The sequence below is a fragment of the Passer montanus genome, unplaced genomic scaffold (assembly GCF_014805655.1).
Source record: "Passer montanus isolate IOZ18808 unplaced genomic scaffold, ASM1480565v1 scaffold27, whole genome shotgun sequence".
NCBI lineage: Eukaryota > Metazoa > Chordata > Aves > Passeriformes > Passeridae > Passer > Passer montanus.
Genome location: NW_024367372.1, coordinates 9,132,116 through 9,151,317, shown reverse-complemented (window position 1 = coordinate 9,151,317; position 19,202 = coordinate 9,132,116). Strand labels below are relative to the sequence as shown.

At 44.1% G+C, this 19,202-nt stretch overlaps 1 protein-coding gene across 6 annotated transcripts in view; it reads right to left on the bottom strand.

The window, feature by feature from the left end:
• Nucleotides 1-19,202, bottom strand: part of ASB2 (ankyrin repeat and SOCS box containing 2) — a 46,191-nt gene that overhangs the window by 5,798 nt on the left and 21,191 nt on the right. For 4 of the 6 annotated variants that reach the window (XM_039712895.1, XM_039712894.1, XM_039712892.1 and 1 more), the window contains 7 exons: nucleotides 18,461-18,725; nucleotides 16,792-16,956; nucleotides 12,273-12,439; nucleotides 11,464-11,619; nucleotides 9,229-9,474; nucleotides 6,808-6,979; nucleotides 1,577-2,138 (listed from right to left, as the gene is read on the bottom strand). In XM_039712895.1, coding sequence (XP_039568829.1) covers nucleotides 1,577-2,138; nucleotides 6,808-6,979; nucleotides 9,229-9,474; nucleotides 11,464-11,619; nucleotides 12,273-12,439; nucleotides 16,792-16,956; nucleotides 18,461-18,705 — 1,713 coding nt within the window. In that variant the 5' untranslated portion in view covers nucleotides 18,706-18,725. The remainder of the gene's footprint in view (nucleotides 1-1,576; nucleotides 2,139-6,807; nucleotides 6,980-9,228; nucleotides 9,475-11,463; nucleotides 11,620-12,272; nucleotides 12,440-16,791; nucleotides 16,957-18,460; nucleotides 18,726-19,202) is intronic. The other 2 variants (XM_039712896.1, XM_039712897.1) reach the window with 2 other exon arrangements.

Here is a 19,202-nt window from a genome sequence, read left to right as displayed (position 1 = left end):
AATATGTATTTTATACCAGTCAGTTTCATCTGTCTCTCTTAGGGTTTTGCGTATGCTGAAGATATCTGTGGACATAATCTGCATGCAAGCAGTCAGGAAGTTTAACATGAATTCAATCATGCTGTGTTGATAAGAACTCAGGCACTTGGCTGAACCTTATTGAATGATGATGGCTGAAGCACCGTCCATCAACTTAGTCACTCATACTGTCTGCAAACACCTTCTAAGCCCACACCAAACAGGAAAGAAAATGCAACAGCTTAAAGCTCTCTCATTTTAAATTCCTTTAACTAGATCAAATTTGATTATTCATGCAGGAGTCCTAACTCAAAATCATTAAACTCTTGTGTGGATACTCTTACTCAAAAGTAAAATTTTATTAGTTCACCTAGTAAAATAGAGCTGTGGAAAATAAGGCTATTTTGTTCAAGGTGAGAGCATTCACAGAAGTGTTTATTATTCTGACTAATTTTTCACCAAACATCGCCATGTAATGTTTCCCAGGACAGCTAGAGACAGTAATGTCCGAAGGATAGCAGTGGACAGCCCACAGTTTCCTACCTGGGCTGCTTATAGGGAGTGCAGTTTTGCATGTCTGGCTGTCACTGCAGTGTCTGTGTCACTGCCATGCAGTTACCCGTGTGAGACACAGACCAGGCACCTGACCAACACCCCCTTGCAGTGACTGCTTTAGGGGAGCTGAGATCAAGACACATGTAGGGCCATAAAACACTGGATCTTGCTCTCTTCTTGTCTCCACCAGAGACCCTGCCTGCCTTTTTCTCTCTTCCCTGTTCACAAGCTAGGCTTACAAAAACATCTTATGAAATAAACACATTTCAAAACAAATTGCAGAAAAATAAGCGTAGCAAAAGAAAGAAAAAACAGTGCAAAACTATAACACCAAGCAGTGGGATTGAGTCGGGGACAGGGCCGAATGCCCTCTCGTGGCAGAAAGCTCCTGCTGCCCGTGCCACCCCCCGGGATCAACAGCAGCTCGCAAACCTGCAGGCACTCTGCAACCTTTCCTCTGCCTTCCCTTTCTCCAGCACACATTAACTTAGTAGCAACAGTTATGATTTATATTTGTGCATTTTCCAAATCTAGTTACCGTACTTCTTGGCCTTTATAAAGACTAATAATTAAGATTTACTACCCTTATGTAATCTCACACAAGAAAATAGAAGAACATCCTTTGTGTAGAGGAGGGTGTAGTTTCATAAGATCCTCCATATTTTAGAATATAAATCATATCATAACTACCTATCATGAAGCTACCACAGAAGCCTCACTTTCATTAGCCTTTTTTTTTCCTGTATGCATCTCTGCTCACTGCTTTCTCTGTGGACACATAAATTTTTATACAATTTTTTCTACCTCTGCATCATATGATGTGACCTTTGAGGCAATGACTCTTTGTGAGTGGCTCATATTGAGTCTTTTTTTTGTAAATAAAGTAGGGATCATGGCGTTTTCTCTCACAAAAAAGTTGGAAGAAAAAATTTACTAATGTTGTTAAAACCCATTGGTAGGAAATATTCTTAGAAGTCCTGCAGGTAGACTAGGCAGTGCTTACCTGTACTACAGCTGGCTCCCTGGTCACCTGAGGATCATTAAGTCTCTCCCTCCTGTAATTCAGTGCAGGGTGTGGGCCATTTCCGTACTGACACTCAAAACAGGAACCTGCGTCACAGCCCAGATCCAGGAGGTACTTCAGCACGGAAAGGTACTTCATTGAAAACATGATGGTGGCTGGAAATGTGGTGGGATGACTTGATATATAGGCATCAATGTTTGCCCCATGGTCGAGAAGCAGTTTCATGGTCTTCAGGCAGCCGTGGCGGATGGAGATGAGTAATGGGTTAATGAGGTCAACATTGGGGTTGGCTCCAGCTTGCAGCAGCAGCTCTGTGGCGTAGATATTGTTGTTAAAAACAGCAAAATAGAGTGGGGTGGTGCGTCTGTCCTCGTAAAGGCAGGACCGCTCGTCAGAGAGGGCAGTGTTGACCTCGTAGCCGGCATCTATCAGCTCTTCCAGGATGTCGTCATGGTTGCGCTCAGCCGCCAGGTGCAGGGGGCTGATGCCACTGCGCTTGACACGGGTGCGGCTGGTCACAGGGATCAGCATGGACACAATCCTGCCAGGAGGAGACTCGGTGAGCAGCAGTGAGCTCTAGGGGATCTACAGCCCTGCAGCAAGCTTTATGATTGTACCCATCAGGCAGAGCCTGCTAACTCAGGCGGAGGAACAACTCGTAGAAACCAGACTGCAAACCTCAAACCTGTCAGCAACTCCCTGTGCACCAACCTTGCCAAAAATATGAGTTGTTTGACCTTCCCCTTTCACGGAGGAACACATTTTTTTGAAATTATCACCCAGTTTCTGTGATGTAATGTCAGCTACAGGGACAGTTACAATGGAAGAGATGAAATGCTGGCACTCACCCATGCTGTTGTAACTTCTCTTAGGTTCCATGGCCCAAATGGCAGATGACCAGCCAGGAACTACTACCAGATATTCTGCACCTTCATCATCATGCTGTGGGTAGGACTGGAGGAAAAGGTGCACAGCCTCCAGCCTGAGGTGCCAGCAGAGGGAATGTATCTCCCCTTCTCAGGTTTTCCCTTACTGCTCAGCAGAAAAGGGTACCAACACAAAGTGCTGGCAGGTCTTGTGGGTCACAGCCACAGTAACAGGCCTGACACCAGACAGGAGGTGAAACCCCATGTCTAGAGGACTGAGCTAGGATAAACTACAGATTTGGTTCCCAGGCCTTCCCTATTAGATTTTACAATTCAGTTATTACCCTGCACTGATCCTTATTCTGTAGGCCTTCATGGTGCAGCTTTTGGCTGTGGCAAGTTCATGGGGCTATCAATGTCCATCCCAGATTACAGGGAGCCAAAAAGATAATTAGTAAAATGGAGAAAAAGAAGTAAAAATATTTTCCAGGCTGGTTTCCATGTTTCAGCTAAGGGACACAAAAAAGTGTGCAGCCAAGTGCTAAACCCCAGTCATGAGGAAATGGAAAGCTTGATGTGGCCTTAAACACAACATAAATCAAGCTGCTCTAATGCTTAATATAAATTTCAAATATATGATGCACAGGAGCCCTGCAGTCACAAACCCATGATCATTTTTATGTCTGCACAGGTGTCAACGGAGCTGAATGACCAACCCTATGGGTTAAACCTTATAAAGTTGGGTGATATAGCCGAGGCCCTAGGTTGATTCTGTAGATATAGACAAGCCACCTCAAGGAAACTTAGTTTTAGAAACACCCTAGGGATCATCCAACCTGAGTCTGCCTGCTGTGTTAGGAGTTGCCCACACTCGCTTTGTAATATCTGTGTAGAGGGGGTATCTTAAATAGGAACTTGTGTGAGCTGGGAAGCCAAGCACACCTTCTCCACCTCCTTCCCTCCCATGCAGGCTACTCCACCTAGCAATCAACACCTCTGGTGACACACAAACAGGCAAAGCTCACTTTCCTACCATGTAGTGTGTCTCCTTTAAAATGCTGCATATCTTCAGCTTGACTGCAATAGCTGGTCCCAACACTGGGCCCTCAAACATATATTTACATAATGAGCTAAGCCAGTAAAACCTTTGTGATGATCTTGTGATCCTGTGAAACACTGAGCCTCCAACACTCCTAGGAGCTGAAATAAGGGTTGAAGATGTAATTTTACAGACTTATGTTCCTATTTACATGATGGACTGTTGATGTCTCCAAGTTACTTCTACATCTCATTTTTAAACAAAAAGGCTTTTAAAATTATGTAAATATCTTGGGAAATTAAGCACTTATTTCTTTTCTCCAAGCAGTCACACTAATTTTCCAGCACTGTGACACTTGCCAGGGAGCAGGAGGTTTGGGTGCTGGTGAGCTGGCAACTTCCCACCCTCAGCAAATGTTCTGTAAGAGCCTAATAACAAAAAGGGCACAGAGCACTGTGAGGACACTACGCCAAGTACCAGCATTACTCATCCCATGATCAAATGTTTTGAAGATTTAAGGGTCTGTTTTGTTCTTTCCCTCCAGCATATGTGCTTCAGCCAGCTCTCCACATCTGAGTTAAAGAGGCACTGGATCATTTCTGCCTGCAAGGGGAACCTGAACCTCGCTGCACGGGTGCCACGCTGAGGCTCTGCATCCAAATGCTGCAGTGTCCTAAAGCTCAGCACAGTCCCTGTACCCCACATTTATTTTGGTGTGACAGGCAGGAGGCATCAAATTGCTACCAGTTTAATTGTGTAGCTTGAGCCTGTGTCTCTTTCTCACCCTCCAGAGTGGGTCAGTTCAGTACTATGGTGCCTCTGGAGCATTTCCTGTTTCTCTAGAGGGAGAATGCAACCCAAGTGAAGGCAGCCAAGGCCAGACAAGTCAGACCACGTCCCATGTCTGTCACAGGGATGAGCTTCATGTACAGTTTTTAAATACTGCCAAGATTTCCCTAATCCCTGACACCTGCTTCTGTGTTTTTTATTTATTAGAGATTATATGGAGGAGGAGGCAGAGCATCCTTAGTGTGAGCATGCCAAGAGTTTACTGACTCGTATTTGCTTAATAAATCTGCCTGTGCTTCATGAAGTCTTCTCTTTTCAACTCAGTTCTAAGGGGGAAAGAGTTAAATGACTGCTTGCAGCTTATGAGATGACCCTTATGAATTTCAGGTCAGTATTGACAAGGTGTCATTTAAAATAAACAAACACCAAGCAACAAGAGTTGACAGTTGAGCCCTGGGACCACATTCTTGGCTTTTTGATGGTAGGGAGCCTTCGTGCTCTGGCAAAAAGTTGAAGTGTGGAATTCCTGCAGAATTACGTACTAAATCTGCAGGAATACAGAGGTCACCATGAAGGGTGTTATTTTACTGAATACCAGAGGAATTAAGAATGATCAGCCAAACAGGCTAAAGTTTTGTCATTTAGATAAATATTTATAAAAGAATATATTTTTCTTTTGTCTTTTTTTTTCTACTTAGTTTGCAACAGTCATGCACAAAATTTGTGCTCAGTCTTTTACAAGTGAAGGAATGCAGGGTTTGAACTAAATTCTAGGCTCATTTATGCTGCTGTTTGTTGGGAATAACAGATATGAGCCCTGAATCAGGCCCTTCCTTTCATAACCCAGGGGTGAACTCAGGTTGTGGAGTTTCCATGTAAATTTTTTTTCAGGTCAGAGTGTGAGACCACTGAGGGGAGGGAAAGAGAGCTGGCCCATCCTCTATATATTTCAGATCAACTTACTGTACTTTCAGATAAACTTTTTAGAAAGTGAACAACTGAAGCTGAGTTCTGTCTCTCACACATGAAAATGATTTTATAACTCAAACCTTGGAGAAAATGTTGAATCATGCATGTGTTAGTCAGTGCAGTGTATTCATGTATGCAGTGTAAGTGTATAAACCTGTTACATAAGTTGACACTGAGCTGCCCTCTAGAATACAGAGCTTGCACAAGGAACCAGGCCTTCTCCAACTAATATTAACATCCTCAGGTCTATCAAAGTGGTTTGAGAAGCTTAATTGGCATTGCAAAACACATCTAAATTCCAGAATGAAAAACATTTTGGGAAGGTGTAGTGATGTTAAAAGCTTTTATTCCTCAGATACTGTGAAATATGTAGGAATCCACTGGAGCTGTCCTGTCCAGAAACAGGCACTGCAGTTGGACAGACACTCTCATTTGCCTCTTGTAGAAATATTTTGGTAGAAACGGTGATAATTAGAAGAGTTCTCTACAGTTATCAAAGGGATCTGTTACAGCAATAAAAAATTAGCTGTGGGTCACTTACTCTTCCAGCAGTGAGGGATTAAAATAGGAACTAAAACCTGCTCTAGGATCAGAAGTAAATGCTATGGAGTTCAGGCTCAGAAGTGTGCTGCAATGTCCCAGGTTACTACTTACATGACAGTGCAACATTCCATCCCCAGACAGCATCTTCTAAATTGATATTCTTTATCATAGAATGTAGTTTGTCACTTTCCTAGAAAAATCTCTGTTTCAGAGGACTGGTAATTCTACCTGATTTTTGCTTATTTTTTCCACTAATTACTTGTCTTCCTGTTTAAAAAATATGCTCAGCTCTGTCCCAAACACATTTAATTTCAGGAAGAAAGCAGTGGGTCTTCTTATGAATTTGTCTGTTGCAAATAAGAGTTATTTGATTGCTCACTAATAAAATATATTTTTCCAGACCATAAGAAATGATTGTCCTTATTTTCTGAAGCCTTTACAATTTCCTGAAAGGTTTCTGAAAGAAAGGATATCAGAACTGGATACCATATTCTAGTGACAATCTCACTAATGCCCTAGAGATCCACTTAACCACTTCCTGCTGTCAGCAACTGAATTATTGCTATTAAAACCTGAACACACCAGAGAAGAATCCAGCATCTTCTGCTTGTGCAGAAGAATCACAATGTAGGAAAATTATTGCAAACCATGCTGCAAATGCTATTAAGGACTAATGCTCCCCACCAATACTTTTTCTATTATATTTTAAGAATATTTTGAGGACTTCAGTTTAATCCACTTCCAAGATACATGATGTTATTTAGCTGTAATAGATGATGTCTTGGTAGAAAAGGAATCTTTCACCCCGCATTCCTGCTCACCCCATCCCATCCCAACCTCCATGCACACTCTCCAGCCTGAGCTCTGCAAGCAGAAAGCCCACTTTTCAGCTGCTGTCTACCTTGCTCACGTTGCTCAGAATTGGTTCTGGGACATTACATTCTCCTTTTTGTAAGGACTTTGGATTCTTGTCTAAAAGATGAAACCATGAAACTAACACTTACTCGCAAATGCCTTTTTTGGCTGCTATGTGAAGAGGTAACAGGCCATCCTTATTGGCTTTGTTAGCATCTGCTCCTTGGGACAAAAGAAACTCCACAATGGGCACATGTCCATTTTTACAGGCTTCATAAAGAGCAGAGGCGTTATCACTGGCTTGTGTATTTATATCAGCACCTAGGAAGGAAGAAAACCTTTTAGCACCAAAAGGTTAAAATGAGATGGGAAGAGCATACTTTGAGTGAACACATATTTCCATGACCTTGGAGCTATGAAATGTGCTGGATGGGGATGTGAACATGGTCATATCACAGGTGGCACAGTCATATCAGTGATACACCTTTACATGGATTTACATTGGTTTGTAATATGAGGGGAATTTTACGAGGGACAGTTTATCATGGGTGGCATTATTAGGTCCCAGTCATGAATCCAGGCTCTATTCAGCTCAAAAGTTAAAAAAAAAAATAAATTAAATGGGCTCTTGAAAAGGGTATCCTTCAAACACAGTAATTCCATTAATATTTATGTGCTTACTCTGTGTATATATACTATTCCTGAGCAGGAGTTTGGACTAGATTATCTCAATAGGCGCTCTCCAAAATTCTATGGATCTCTATTTATGCTGTATATTTATTTATATTTATCATTTATACTCTATATTGTCACACTGTAAGTATTACACAGATTTATAGTACTTATACTTCTTTTTAATTTTAGTATGTATCCAAGCTAAAATAACACTCTACAAAATCACATCTGCATGGTGCTGATCAACAATTCTAAGGTTTTATTTGGCAGCGTCTTAATCAATGAATATTGCATTTCAAAACAGCACCTGAGGCCATATCTCTTCACCTCCTGAGGGCTGGAGTTAGCCTTCAAATGACAAGTTTTCTACCAAAAAAAGAAATATTACCAATGAACTACTAGACTATTTGGTAATTTCTTTCTTGAGCTCTAATGTGTACTTTGCTTAATAAATAACATGAAAGTATAAACCAAGACAATACTTTTTTGCCATAAACAATATGGAATCTAGCTTTCTCTACTCTAGATATTAAAGGCCCTTAAGCCTGGATTTTGGCTGTCATATGCTGTACCATGGTGTTCTCAGGAAGGCTGCTGTATGTGTATCCTAAATGGGAATGACAGTTCACTGGAGTTTTGCTTCTAAACTCCAATAAAGAACCTGATCAGTCTTCTGTTTGATCGTGAAAACTCCCTGCCAGTGAGAACATTTCCCTGGGCTCTCACCCTAAGCCAAAACATCTGTGTTGTGTTTGGCCCTTTGAAGATGTTGTAGCTGGAAACATCAGCAGAATTACAGTGACAAAACATAACACAGGGCTAGGTTCCTAATGAGAAAGAAACCCTTTTTATGATGAAAATTGCTCATCATAAACAATGAATGATATCATTCCTGGGATGCTCAGAAGAGCTTTTCAGGGCTTGAAACAATTGGACAGTTTTATTGGATTTTTCTTGTGTATTTTCCTCAAAATTGAACTTTAAGGAAATCTTAATATTTATCTAATTTGAAACACAAATCACATTCTGGCTTAGTTTCTTAACTCACGGGCATCATGATGGACTAACTGGTCATACAAAACTCTCTGACAAGACTAGCTGGGCAGCAGAACACATTTTTGGTTTCCCAACTCTCATCTCTTTCTTAATCATACTAATTTTTTCAAAATGTTTTCTTATCTACATTACTGGTAAACTCTTGTTTTGCAAGTGCAAGACCCAAATCTTACCTACACTGAAGATATTAGTCCACTGTGAAAATAAAATATGCTTCAGAATGGTAGTGAAGTGTATTGTGCTTATTGTAAAGCTGTTGTACATGACTGGAGCAGTAAAAGATAGGTTTAGTGTAAATTAGATTAAAATTCACTCTGTTTATGTGTTTGAACATTTACACATAGGGAGAGTGAGTCTGCTTCTATTTGATAGAAACCCATAAACTCTACAGCAGTACTTTATCTATTTTCAGAGGATACATTATGAGGACAGCTAACCTTGCCCATCACTGCACATCTTTGTAGCAGATGGGGTTGGCTGAAGTTCAGCTCCTGCCATCTATTACCACCTGCAACTGCCCTTTATGACTGACTGGATTTTGGGCTGCATGTGTGCAGCAGTGTGGGTTTAGAAAATGTTAGACTGTTAGGAAATGCAGTCAGACAGCACCACATGACTTCTCAAAGTAGGAGACCATGAATGAATGCTGAAGAAGCACATGTGTCTAAACCATGCTCTGTGAAAGACCCTACCCAGTTCCACCATCAGGAGCAACAGGGTCTTAGTGCCTTTGCAGGCTAGGCTTGGCATCCAGAGACAGAAAAACTGACCCAGGGAGAATTACTGAAACTCTGAATTATTAAGAATTAAATTAATAGATACATGTAAGCTGTACTCACCACATCTTGCAAGGTATCTCAAAGCTTCCAACTGCCCACTCTCAGCTGCCACAAATAAAGAAGTGATCCCGTAGGCATTCGCTGACTCAATCTTGGCACCCCCTTTCACAAGGATGTCCATGATCTCCAGGTCATTTCGGGAGACAGCCTCATGGAGAGCAGTCCATCCTCGATTGCAGCGATGGTTGGTGTCTGCATTGTACTGCACCAGGAGCCTTGCAGCCTCTGCATTCTTGCGCTCACAAGCTGTTTTAGAAAAAAGGGAAGACACTAGGACAGGCTTTTGAAAATATTCTGGGTGTTGTATGTCTGTTTCATGCAGCCCAAGGCAATACCATACAAGTAGGCCATAGTAAGACCAAAGATCCATTTAGGTCTGTGGGAGAGCAAAGGCTGCTGCCAAGTGACATTGTCTGAGGCTCAGAAAGGATGTGACAGTGAAGCCAGTCTCCAACTGGACCCGGCTAAGTGTCCTGTGCAGGGCTTGTGTCAAGTCTGGTACTGGGGGAGTCCAGCCCAGCACCTTTGTACCAACAGGAAACCACAGGGACACAGTGAGGTTATAAGGAGCAGGAAGTAATTTATGAAGAACAAATGTGTTGCAGAAATGATGTGACCTGAACACTTTATTTCCAAATTCTGTGCAAACTGACTCTTTATCTTACTGCTGTGGACTGCAGATAAAGCTTCATGTAGACAAGAAAATATAAAAAGCTCAAACCAGCAGCTGTGTGAGTCAGTAGCACTTTCTCAATTTATAGTTCAATTTATAGTTCAATTTATAGTTCATGACCATCCTGAGCTAAATATAGTTTCTGAATAATTAATAGCATTTTGTTGATTTTTATTCTACCAATTTGCCCATAGCTTTTTGAATCCCAAATCTTGGGGCCTCCCTTGCACCTTAATGGCAGGACTCCAACATAAAGGTACATAGGATGGGTAGCTATTTTGAAAAGACACAATTAGCATCTGTTGTAAAATGTAGAGAAGAGAAGCACATTCCATAGCAATTAGTTTTTTCCTTGAAATAATATTGTCTTTTTCTCACAGAGGTCCCACCTTTTAGTTCTGATTCTTCTCTTGCAATAGCTCCATGGTGTTCTCCCCCATTAACAGTTGTCACTCATATACTGAAAGCAACTATGTAATTAGACATTTCTGTAATTATCTATTGATAGCTCTGCAGAGTTTAATTTGCTTACATATGATTTAATTTGCTTACATATGATATGATGACTATTTTGTTATGACATTCTTTTTAACTCTTTTCTTTTGTTGTTAGTATAGAGGAGGATAGTATAGAAGATACTGCATCAAGGCTAGCCCATTCTTAGTAACAGTTCTCTGGCTAAAAGGTGTTTTCATATCATTGTTGTTGTGATTATTATTACTATGAGCACTACTACTACTACAACCATTACTGTGTCTTTAATGCACAGCTGAACAGCCTTTCCCATGTCAACTAAAAACCAGAATTTTAAAGCAAAGGCATTTTAAAAGCAGCTGTAATTGCTAGGCATCCAGAGTTGTAGGCAAGATTGTGTTTTAAACTGTAATATACGTTTTTACTGTTTTAGAGTGCTAAAAACTGTCATGGCAGGAGCAAAGGAGGTTGGACATGAAGGTGTGAGAGGTCTCCTCTGAGTGTTTGTGATATCATGGGTATATTGCTAGTCTGATAAAAGAAGAAAGTGTTCTCTCCAACCAGCAGCAAATAATATGACTGTGTTAAATACTTTATCTACCTTGCTGAACTGTTTATAATTTTATGACTCTCCTATAGTGCACAGCCTGACCTGACCCCCACAGTATATGAATCACTGGCATGTCTATAATTACCGTATGTGGAATCCTCCCCACACTGTACATCTCTTGCACATCTAACAGCTATTTAGGCCCTACTGTTCAGCAGAGCATACATAGTCCTTCACTGGCCAGCTTTCTGTAAGTGTGGGACATTGTGCAGACAGCCTGTGCTTAGGGCCCCACTGAGAATGTCCCTCAGCACCCCATCCTGCAGCCTGCAGGACAGCTGCTATTCCTGTCTACAGAGACAGGATGGGATAAAAGGCCATGGCACGGCAGGTCAGGCACAGGAGATAGAGGACTACCACAGGGAAGTAGACAACAAGAGCTCATCACTGACTTTCAGCACCTCATCACGTGAGATCCTGGAGTTCTGCCTTGGTGGTGCCAGCAGAGCTCGGCATCCCTGGAAGAGCAGCTCCTCACCTTTGTAGAGCGGCGTTTCTCTGGCCTTGTTGGAGATGTCAGGCTCAGCCCCAGCCTGCAGCAGGGTGAGCAGGCAGTCCAGGTTGCCCCGGCTGGTGGCCAGGTAGAGAGCTGTCTCCTCATTGAGGGTGCGCTGGTCGATGGTGGCTGGGTACGCTGTGGAGGAATGGTGAGCCCAGAGTCAGGGTGGCATGGAGTGCACACGTATCTGCAGCACCACCACCCTTCTAAATCCTTGAGGGTTTCAGTTTTTATCATTTATTCATTTCCATAAGCAGTGTAAATTAGGAATATACTATAATGTTACTATAACTCAGGTTGAGTACTGAAACCTGTCTTCAGTTTAAATTAAAATGTTCAGCTTTGGCCACTAGTGATGCAGAAAGTTGTTGAACAACTGTTCTTCACCTGAAGTTTGAAAACAAGACACAGTAATTATCCTCAGGCACCAGCAAAGAGATGCTGGGTTGGATCTCCCACCAGGGGAAAGTGGGCTTATTCCTGTCAGCTTGCAGCAGCCAATCAACTCATAACAGGAGAGAGCTCAGCTTCAAGGCCTCAGCATCAGAAATGCAGGGCTTGGCAGAATCTATCCCATATCACTTTCTCCTAAATATCCTAACTTTTAGAGGCTTCAGTCTGCAAACCTACTTTCCAAGAGAAGATGAAGTTAGTATACAGGCAGGGAGGTTGGAAAGAAGCTTCATACACAGCCCCAGGCGAGGATTGAAATACTGCTAATTTGGCCTTTTAGTTTATTCATGTTCTTCTTGTCCCTTTTGTAATTACTTAGTTTTAACTTCACTGACCTTTTTGCAACAGGCTCAGGCAGCCCACTTGGCCATAGTATGCAGCTTCATGGAGGGGTATCCAGCCATCCTTATTAGGTACAGAAAGGTTTTTTCCTGATTTCATCATGTTGCTTACTGCTTTTTCATCTCCATCCCTGATTGCTGCCACTACAGGATCAATTTCTCTTTAAAACAAGATTAAAACTTGGTTATTGCTTCCTTCATTACTGAGAAGCTTTCTGCAGCAACATCACTGGGTTTTTTTTATTTGCCCAAAAGAGTGAACCCCTGCAGCCTATACAGCACGTGTTTATACAGTGAGACACCATAGGGCCTGGAAAGTAAAATTTGTCTTCTCTAATTTTGTTACTGTCAGCAGATGAGAAGAATCGCTGTCTGGAGGTACTGATCACTCCCTTCAGAATGCAAGGGAACTAGGTAGGTGTAACAAATATCTTGACACAAACACTTATATTTTAAGTGTTGGGAGTTGAGGAAGACTGCCTCTGACATTGCTCTGTACACTGTGGAGTGCCCATGACTGTGGTAATTGCATCACCACACTGCCCCATGTGGCATGGTGCTTCCATATGAGATCTTTAAATAAGATCAGCTTTGAAGAGAATTACCCCTGCTCATCCTTGAAGAAATTTTTAGATTTGATTTGTGGGTGGCTTTAACAGAAATTATCAATAAATCTTACTCTTGTATTTTTAAGATACTTTTTATTTCCTCACACAGTCCTGTTTTCAGAATTTAGCCAGTCCACTTATGAAGCAGGGAGAGCTCTGGTTAGAGCATGTGAACACTGGGGTGTTGGTCTTGGCTCTCTTTTCTCCATCCAGGGAGGACTGAAAAAATTCCACCTACCCAGATCCCTCTGCCAAGCATGCATTCCGCACACCCTGGGCAGCAACCCATTTCTCTGAGCTCTGTGAGTGTTTGCAGAGCAGGGCTGACCTGGGCACACCAATCCTACTGCAGAGCAAGTGACAACTCCTGTGAGTCTCCCCACACAGCAGGAGTCCCAACACTGCCTGACAGCCACTTTTCCCCAGGTCAGCAGCACCTGAGCAGGACCTGCCACCCTCCTTCCACCCCTTCTGAGGCTGCAGCTAGCATGGCAGAGGTAGGGAGCTGGGGAGCTCGTAGCCTGCAGCCAAGGCACTCAGGACCCTTGCCCGTGGTGGGCAGCAGCTCTGTGCATGCTGGTGGGCTGTGCCTTCCAGTGTTGGCATCTGCTTGGGCTCCAGCTGAGCTGTGCTGGGACAAGGCACCCACAGCTTTGTTATTGTGAGGCAATAAATGGCTAAGATTCAGCACAAAGGAAGGAAGCACTTTAGCAGTTCTAATGGGGACTTGCAAAAAATGAATGTGGGCTATAGTTTCAGAGACAGAAACAAGAAGTTGCAGAAAGCACTGGAGCATTTGTGGTTTGAGCTAGCTCTACAGAGAAAATCTTGCAGTCCTGAAGAGAGAGAGATGTGGGAGAGAGGTGCATGTCTCAGTCTATTGGCATTGCCAGGGCAGGAATACAGCATGTGGTGGAGCTCACGCAGGCCAGTGGTGATGGGAACAACCAGAAACTCCAGATATGACAAGAGGAAAGTCTAAAATACCACAAAAGAGTGAGATCAGAGACAGAAAAAAAATAGGCAGGTGAGCACAGGATTCCTCACAAAACAGCATACTGGTGCAACCTGTGCACCTTGTGGGAGTTACAGGTCCTGCACTGAACTCCATTGCCTTGTAGGGGCTGGACAGACCAACAGGCTAAAACTCACACAGGGTTCACTAACTTCAGTTTGCCCAAAGGCACACAATCTATGCTATAAACACTGATATTATCATTGAAAGAAGTCACCAAGCTGGTTTTCTGAGGAAAAATTGGGCCAGGAGTGGAACAGGTGATCTCAACACTTGTGCCAGAGAATGGGAAAAGACACCATTTCCCAGGTGAAATAGTACTTGGTGCCACTTGCTCCTTCTCTATAGCTGGAAGCAGTGATTTCAAGACAGTAGGGTCACAAAAATAGCAACACTGGAATGAGGAGAGATATGGGACAGAAGGCCAGGCATTTTGCCTGAGAAGATAACAGCTAGAACAGGCAGCTGCTGTCCTGGCCACAGCCCTCCCAGGAGGAATCCACTGACCTTCTGATATCTGCTGCCCAGATGTCCCAGGGACACGGTTGGATCTCCATACTGCTCACAGCACCCTGGGGACTAAACCTAAGATTCCTAATTGTGTACATGTAATGGATTTTTATACAGGTGTTTGAGCATTTTGTTGACAGCAATTACTGGCATTTTTGGCTGGGAGAGGAGGCGGAGGTGGGGGATCTTCATCTTTCAACACCTCTGGCACAAGGCTGCTGAAACCATCTGTTGTTCTGTACAAAAGCTCAAGTTACACATGTAGGGCTGTGACCTCAGGATTTGGGCACATGATATAATTACTGGTGCTTAATGAATTACTGCATGCCAGGTGGGCCTTGGCAGGGTGTGTGCATGGGCTGGCTCACAGCAAATGCAAGGTAAATCACATTATCTGAGACCTCAGGGAAAGCAGGAGGGTACCTTGGATCTGTACTGGGGTTAAAAATGTGTGAAGAATCAGTTACTAATCTGCTTAAGCCCTCAGATGTTGAATGAGGCAAACTTCTGTTGGGTTCCTTGACCTTAAATGATTCCTGAGTAAGATGAGGGGGTTTGCTGGACCAGGCTGTGGATGCTTTAGCCAAGAAAATTCCAGATCAGAACAGAAGGTTTAATGAATCTCCATGTGAAATCCTTGTTTTCTGCCTGACTTATAGTTGGCTGTTGCAAAAACCCACCACATTCTGCTGCCTGGATTTCAGCAGCTATAGAAAATACAAGCATTAAAACTATGGAGGAGGTCTGAAGATATGAGCAAATCTTAACCCTTATAGGCAACTCAAAAGAATTACTGCATTTCAAAGACCAGTAGGCAAGATAATAAATACCCTTTGCAGATGAGATGTATGGTGAGGTCAAGTGTTGAAGAAGAGATTCAGTGGAGCATGGAAAGGTTCAAGAAGCTCCTTTTCCTGACAGCCTGGAGAGATGCAGGCAGGATGAAGGAACACCACTTCCCCAGGTGAAGCCAAACATCATCACTGCCTAGATCTGAGACTAAGGCAATAAAAATGCCAGTCATGCCATCATGCTCTCCTAGGACTTCCCAGCTATGTTTCTGCTCTATCTGGCAGCAGAGGAGGGCTGGTTTATCAGCCTTCTTGTAGACTGAACTCTATGCAGATACCTGCTGGAGAAGAACAGCCTGCCCTCAAGTCTTCTACTGCATAAAAAGGGCATGCAAAGAGTGCAGAGCACCTAGTGAGAGGATGTGATTTCAGTGTGGCCAAGGGAAGCTGGCAGGTGACAGGGATAAAGCAGGCTTTGTGTTGTAGCAGGAAGAGGTTTTCACAAGGTCAGGGAGTGCAATGCCAGCCGAGGGCTGGGAACAGAGTCTGATTCAGCCAGGATGAGGGGAAGGTGGGGGAGATTGTAGAGCTGGGTGAGAGGTGAAAGGAAGAAGAGTTGTGGAAGGGCAGTCCCTGCATTCAGGGAGGGACTTGGAAGATGGATTTAACAAAATTTGTATTGGGTAGATAGAGAAGGTGGGGAGTTTCTTTTCTGCAGGACACAGGGAAGTGCTGCCTGTAACACATTACCTTGTCATCTGATAGCTAAGGGCAGGTATCTATTCTGCACTGCAGAGAGCTGTAATAAACCTGTTGTGGTCCACACATTTCCAACACACACAGGCACTGGGACAGAGCTCGGGCCACTGTCTGCTTTTGTCATCCATGACTGTGTTCAACTAAGCTTATTTGCAGCTTCTGCCAACAGCAAAACAAGGCCAGGAGGATCAGTCATCCAAGACAGTTTCCTCCTTGGACAAGTAAGCCCTCCTCTGTGTGACTGGACAGCACAGGTATGGCTGGAACAGCTATGGCATCTTGGGAGCATTTATAAAATACTTATTTGAAGGACTGGATTTTCTCACCTTGTTTATGTACTGTGATACATTTGCCCCCTACTTTTCCCCATTGCTGAGCCCTGAACTTAATACCAATGCAGTTACTATCAGCACCTGCCTGCCTCATCTAGCCTGTTGATAAGTGAGCCAGCCTATGTAAATTAACCACAGTGCAGCCATCCCGTCCCTGTTGTCCTTCTCACCTCAGAACTTCTGACTGACCCAGAGTCCCCAGGACATGAGCACTGGGGGGATGGAGAGAGATGAAGAGGGAGAAGAGGACGAGGGATATTTGAGGAGGGTCACTTGCAAGAGCACAGGCATGGCCTGGGGCAGCGGGGAGGTTGGAAGGAAGAACAGGAGTGCAGCAAGGGCGAGGTGCAGGTGTCAGCGAGACCTCCTCCAGATGAACACCACATTTCCCCCCACCAGGCACCATCACCACCCAGCAGACGTGTCTCAGGGAGAGAGTGGGTAGCGAGGCTTGTTTTGGCTGCAGGGAAAGCAGGAGAGGGAGAGGGAGACACTTACACGGCCTGGGATGTGCTGCAGTGGCTGCTGTCGTACCTTCGCCTGACCCCCCAGGCTGCCCCCGAGCTGGATGGCTGAGCACGGCCTGTCTGCTGGGCCAGTCTGGAGTGGCGATGACATGAATGGAATAAGGAGAAATACTCCGAGTAGGAGAAACAGGTCATGCTGAGGCAGAAGCAGAGACACACATCCACAGAGACAGAGCGAGCCTGCCGGTCAGGGCTTTGAATAAAAGCAGATGGCCACGGCTTGCTCTGCGCTGGATTCAGCTGCTCACTCGGCTCGAGTTTATTTTTGGCCCTCTGAGGAAGCGTCAGGGGATTCAAATGACCATATAAGACAACAGTGTGGTTAACCCTACCACCACCACACAGGAAGCAGGCACAAAGCGAGGTGAGGTGACATTCATCACCTCCAAAGTGCCATGCAGACAAGTCAGAGGTGGGGGCAGAGGAGGACTCAGAGCTGCAGGATGTCAGCTCCATTTCCATCTCTGCTCTCCCAGGTGGCAGAAGAGTTCAGCAATGCTACAGATTTGGTGCTTCAAGCTCCAAAGGTTTTCTCTCTAGTGAGAGGTTGGACACTGCTGGGCTGAGACAGGACAGACAATGCACAGAACTGGTAATGCTGCTTTTTGCCAAAGGAGCAGGTATCAAAGGACCTTCAACAAGGACAGGAACAAATGGCCAGGGAAGCCCTTATTCTGCCCTGCATCAGATCTCTACAGGGGAGCTGGCTGTAGAGGTGCACAGTAACCACACTGAGAAACCACAGCCTTTGGTGGCAGCAGGGCTGCTGGCCACTCAGCATCCTGATTTCACAGCTATGCACATGCTTGCTGCTCATCAAATTGTCCCCAGCTTCCCAGCCCTGGAAACCAAGCAACCATAGGTAGTAATGAGCAAGGCATCAGAGGTGGTGGAGTTACGAAAAGGGAGGAGGAACAGAACTTCAGTAACTCTCAGTTTATTAAAAAAGGGAAAACTAAAGTAACTTAAAATATTGAAGGGATATTATTTCTCGCTTTGGAGGTGACTTTGGAATCTATTCCCATCCCCCTTGAGAAATCTGCCTTTTATAAAATGAAAGGGGAACAATGTCTGGGTTTGAAACTGTCAGTGGGTCTCTGTGGCCACAGCTCAGCATTGCAGGGGAGGGGGATGCTGCCACGATTTGGTGTCTGGAGTTGCTCTTGGTTAAGAGTGGTTGAAGTCAGACTGATCTGAAATAATCACATCCTTTAAAAATGAAAGTATGTAACAGGTAGTCAGTTCTCACTGTTTTATATACCTGTTTTTTGCTCCTCTTTTATGTTTTCTCATAACAAATGCTTTGCTCCCTCTCTGACAGAACCTAAGCTTGGCATACAGTGGGGGAAAGGAGCAGCTGGCCTTGGGAGGGCTTCTGTTGTTCAGGAAAGCTTGTGGCTGTGCCCCATTTTAATTTGTTGCTTAAAACAGACAACATCAAGCAAATCCTCCTCTCGCTGCGAGCACGCAGATTGTTGACCTCATTGGATTTACAGCAGGCTCCGGCTTTGACACTAATGACAGACTCGCAGAGGAGCCGCCTGGCAGCGCTAATTAGAGAGTGCTAATTAGAGAGCACGTGCACGGCCAGGGAGCCGGGCAGGGCTCTCTGGGGCAGAGCTGGGGCTGGCACCCCTTACCTGTGCCAGGGGTAGATGCGGTAGGGAGGGTTGTGTGGGTTGGCACGGCTTGGGGCGGGCACGTCACCAGCACGGGCCACCAGCGACTTCTGGGGGCTCTGGGCCACTGGCTGACCAGCCGGGTCCTCTTCCAGGCTCTGCTGGATGGCCATCTTGATCAGCTCATCTTCACTCAGGCTGCTGTACAGGCTGTACTCCTCGCAGCCTATCGTTTGTCTTTGAGTATTTGCCGCCGTCGTAGCCATTTTTATAACTCCTTGCTTTCCTGTAAAAAGGAAATTGTGATCATCAAAATCCGGAAAATGAAAAAAACCTGTCTTTTACTGACATTTGGGTCTGCCTCTTAATTAGGGTGACCAGAAAACCCTTCAGAAATCCTTCACCAGGAATTCTTCACATTATCAGCTAAAATCTGCATGTAAACTTAGTGAACTAACTCCTTTCAATTACACAGAAATAACTGGTTTAACTGGTGTTTAAAAAGGGGGGAGTTGTTGCAAGCAAGGCAAGTTTTTATCTGCTTGTTCTAGTTACCACATCTCAAGAGCAAAATAGGTAAAGGAAATCCCATTAAGATTAAAGAGACACATTTTTGAATTTTATTTAGGAGAAGACCGATGGATGTCTCTTTTTGTTGGTCTTATTTCTTGCTGTAATTGCAGGAAATTGAGGCAAGAGGTTTTCTCTACTGTTTTTTTCTGTAAGGACAGATTCTCTACCATGAAGTGCAAAGAGGCTTTGT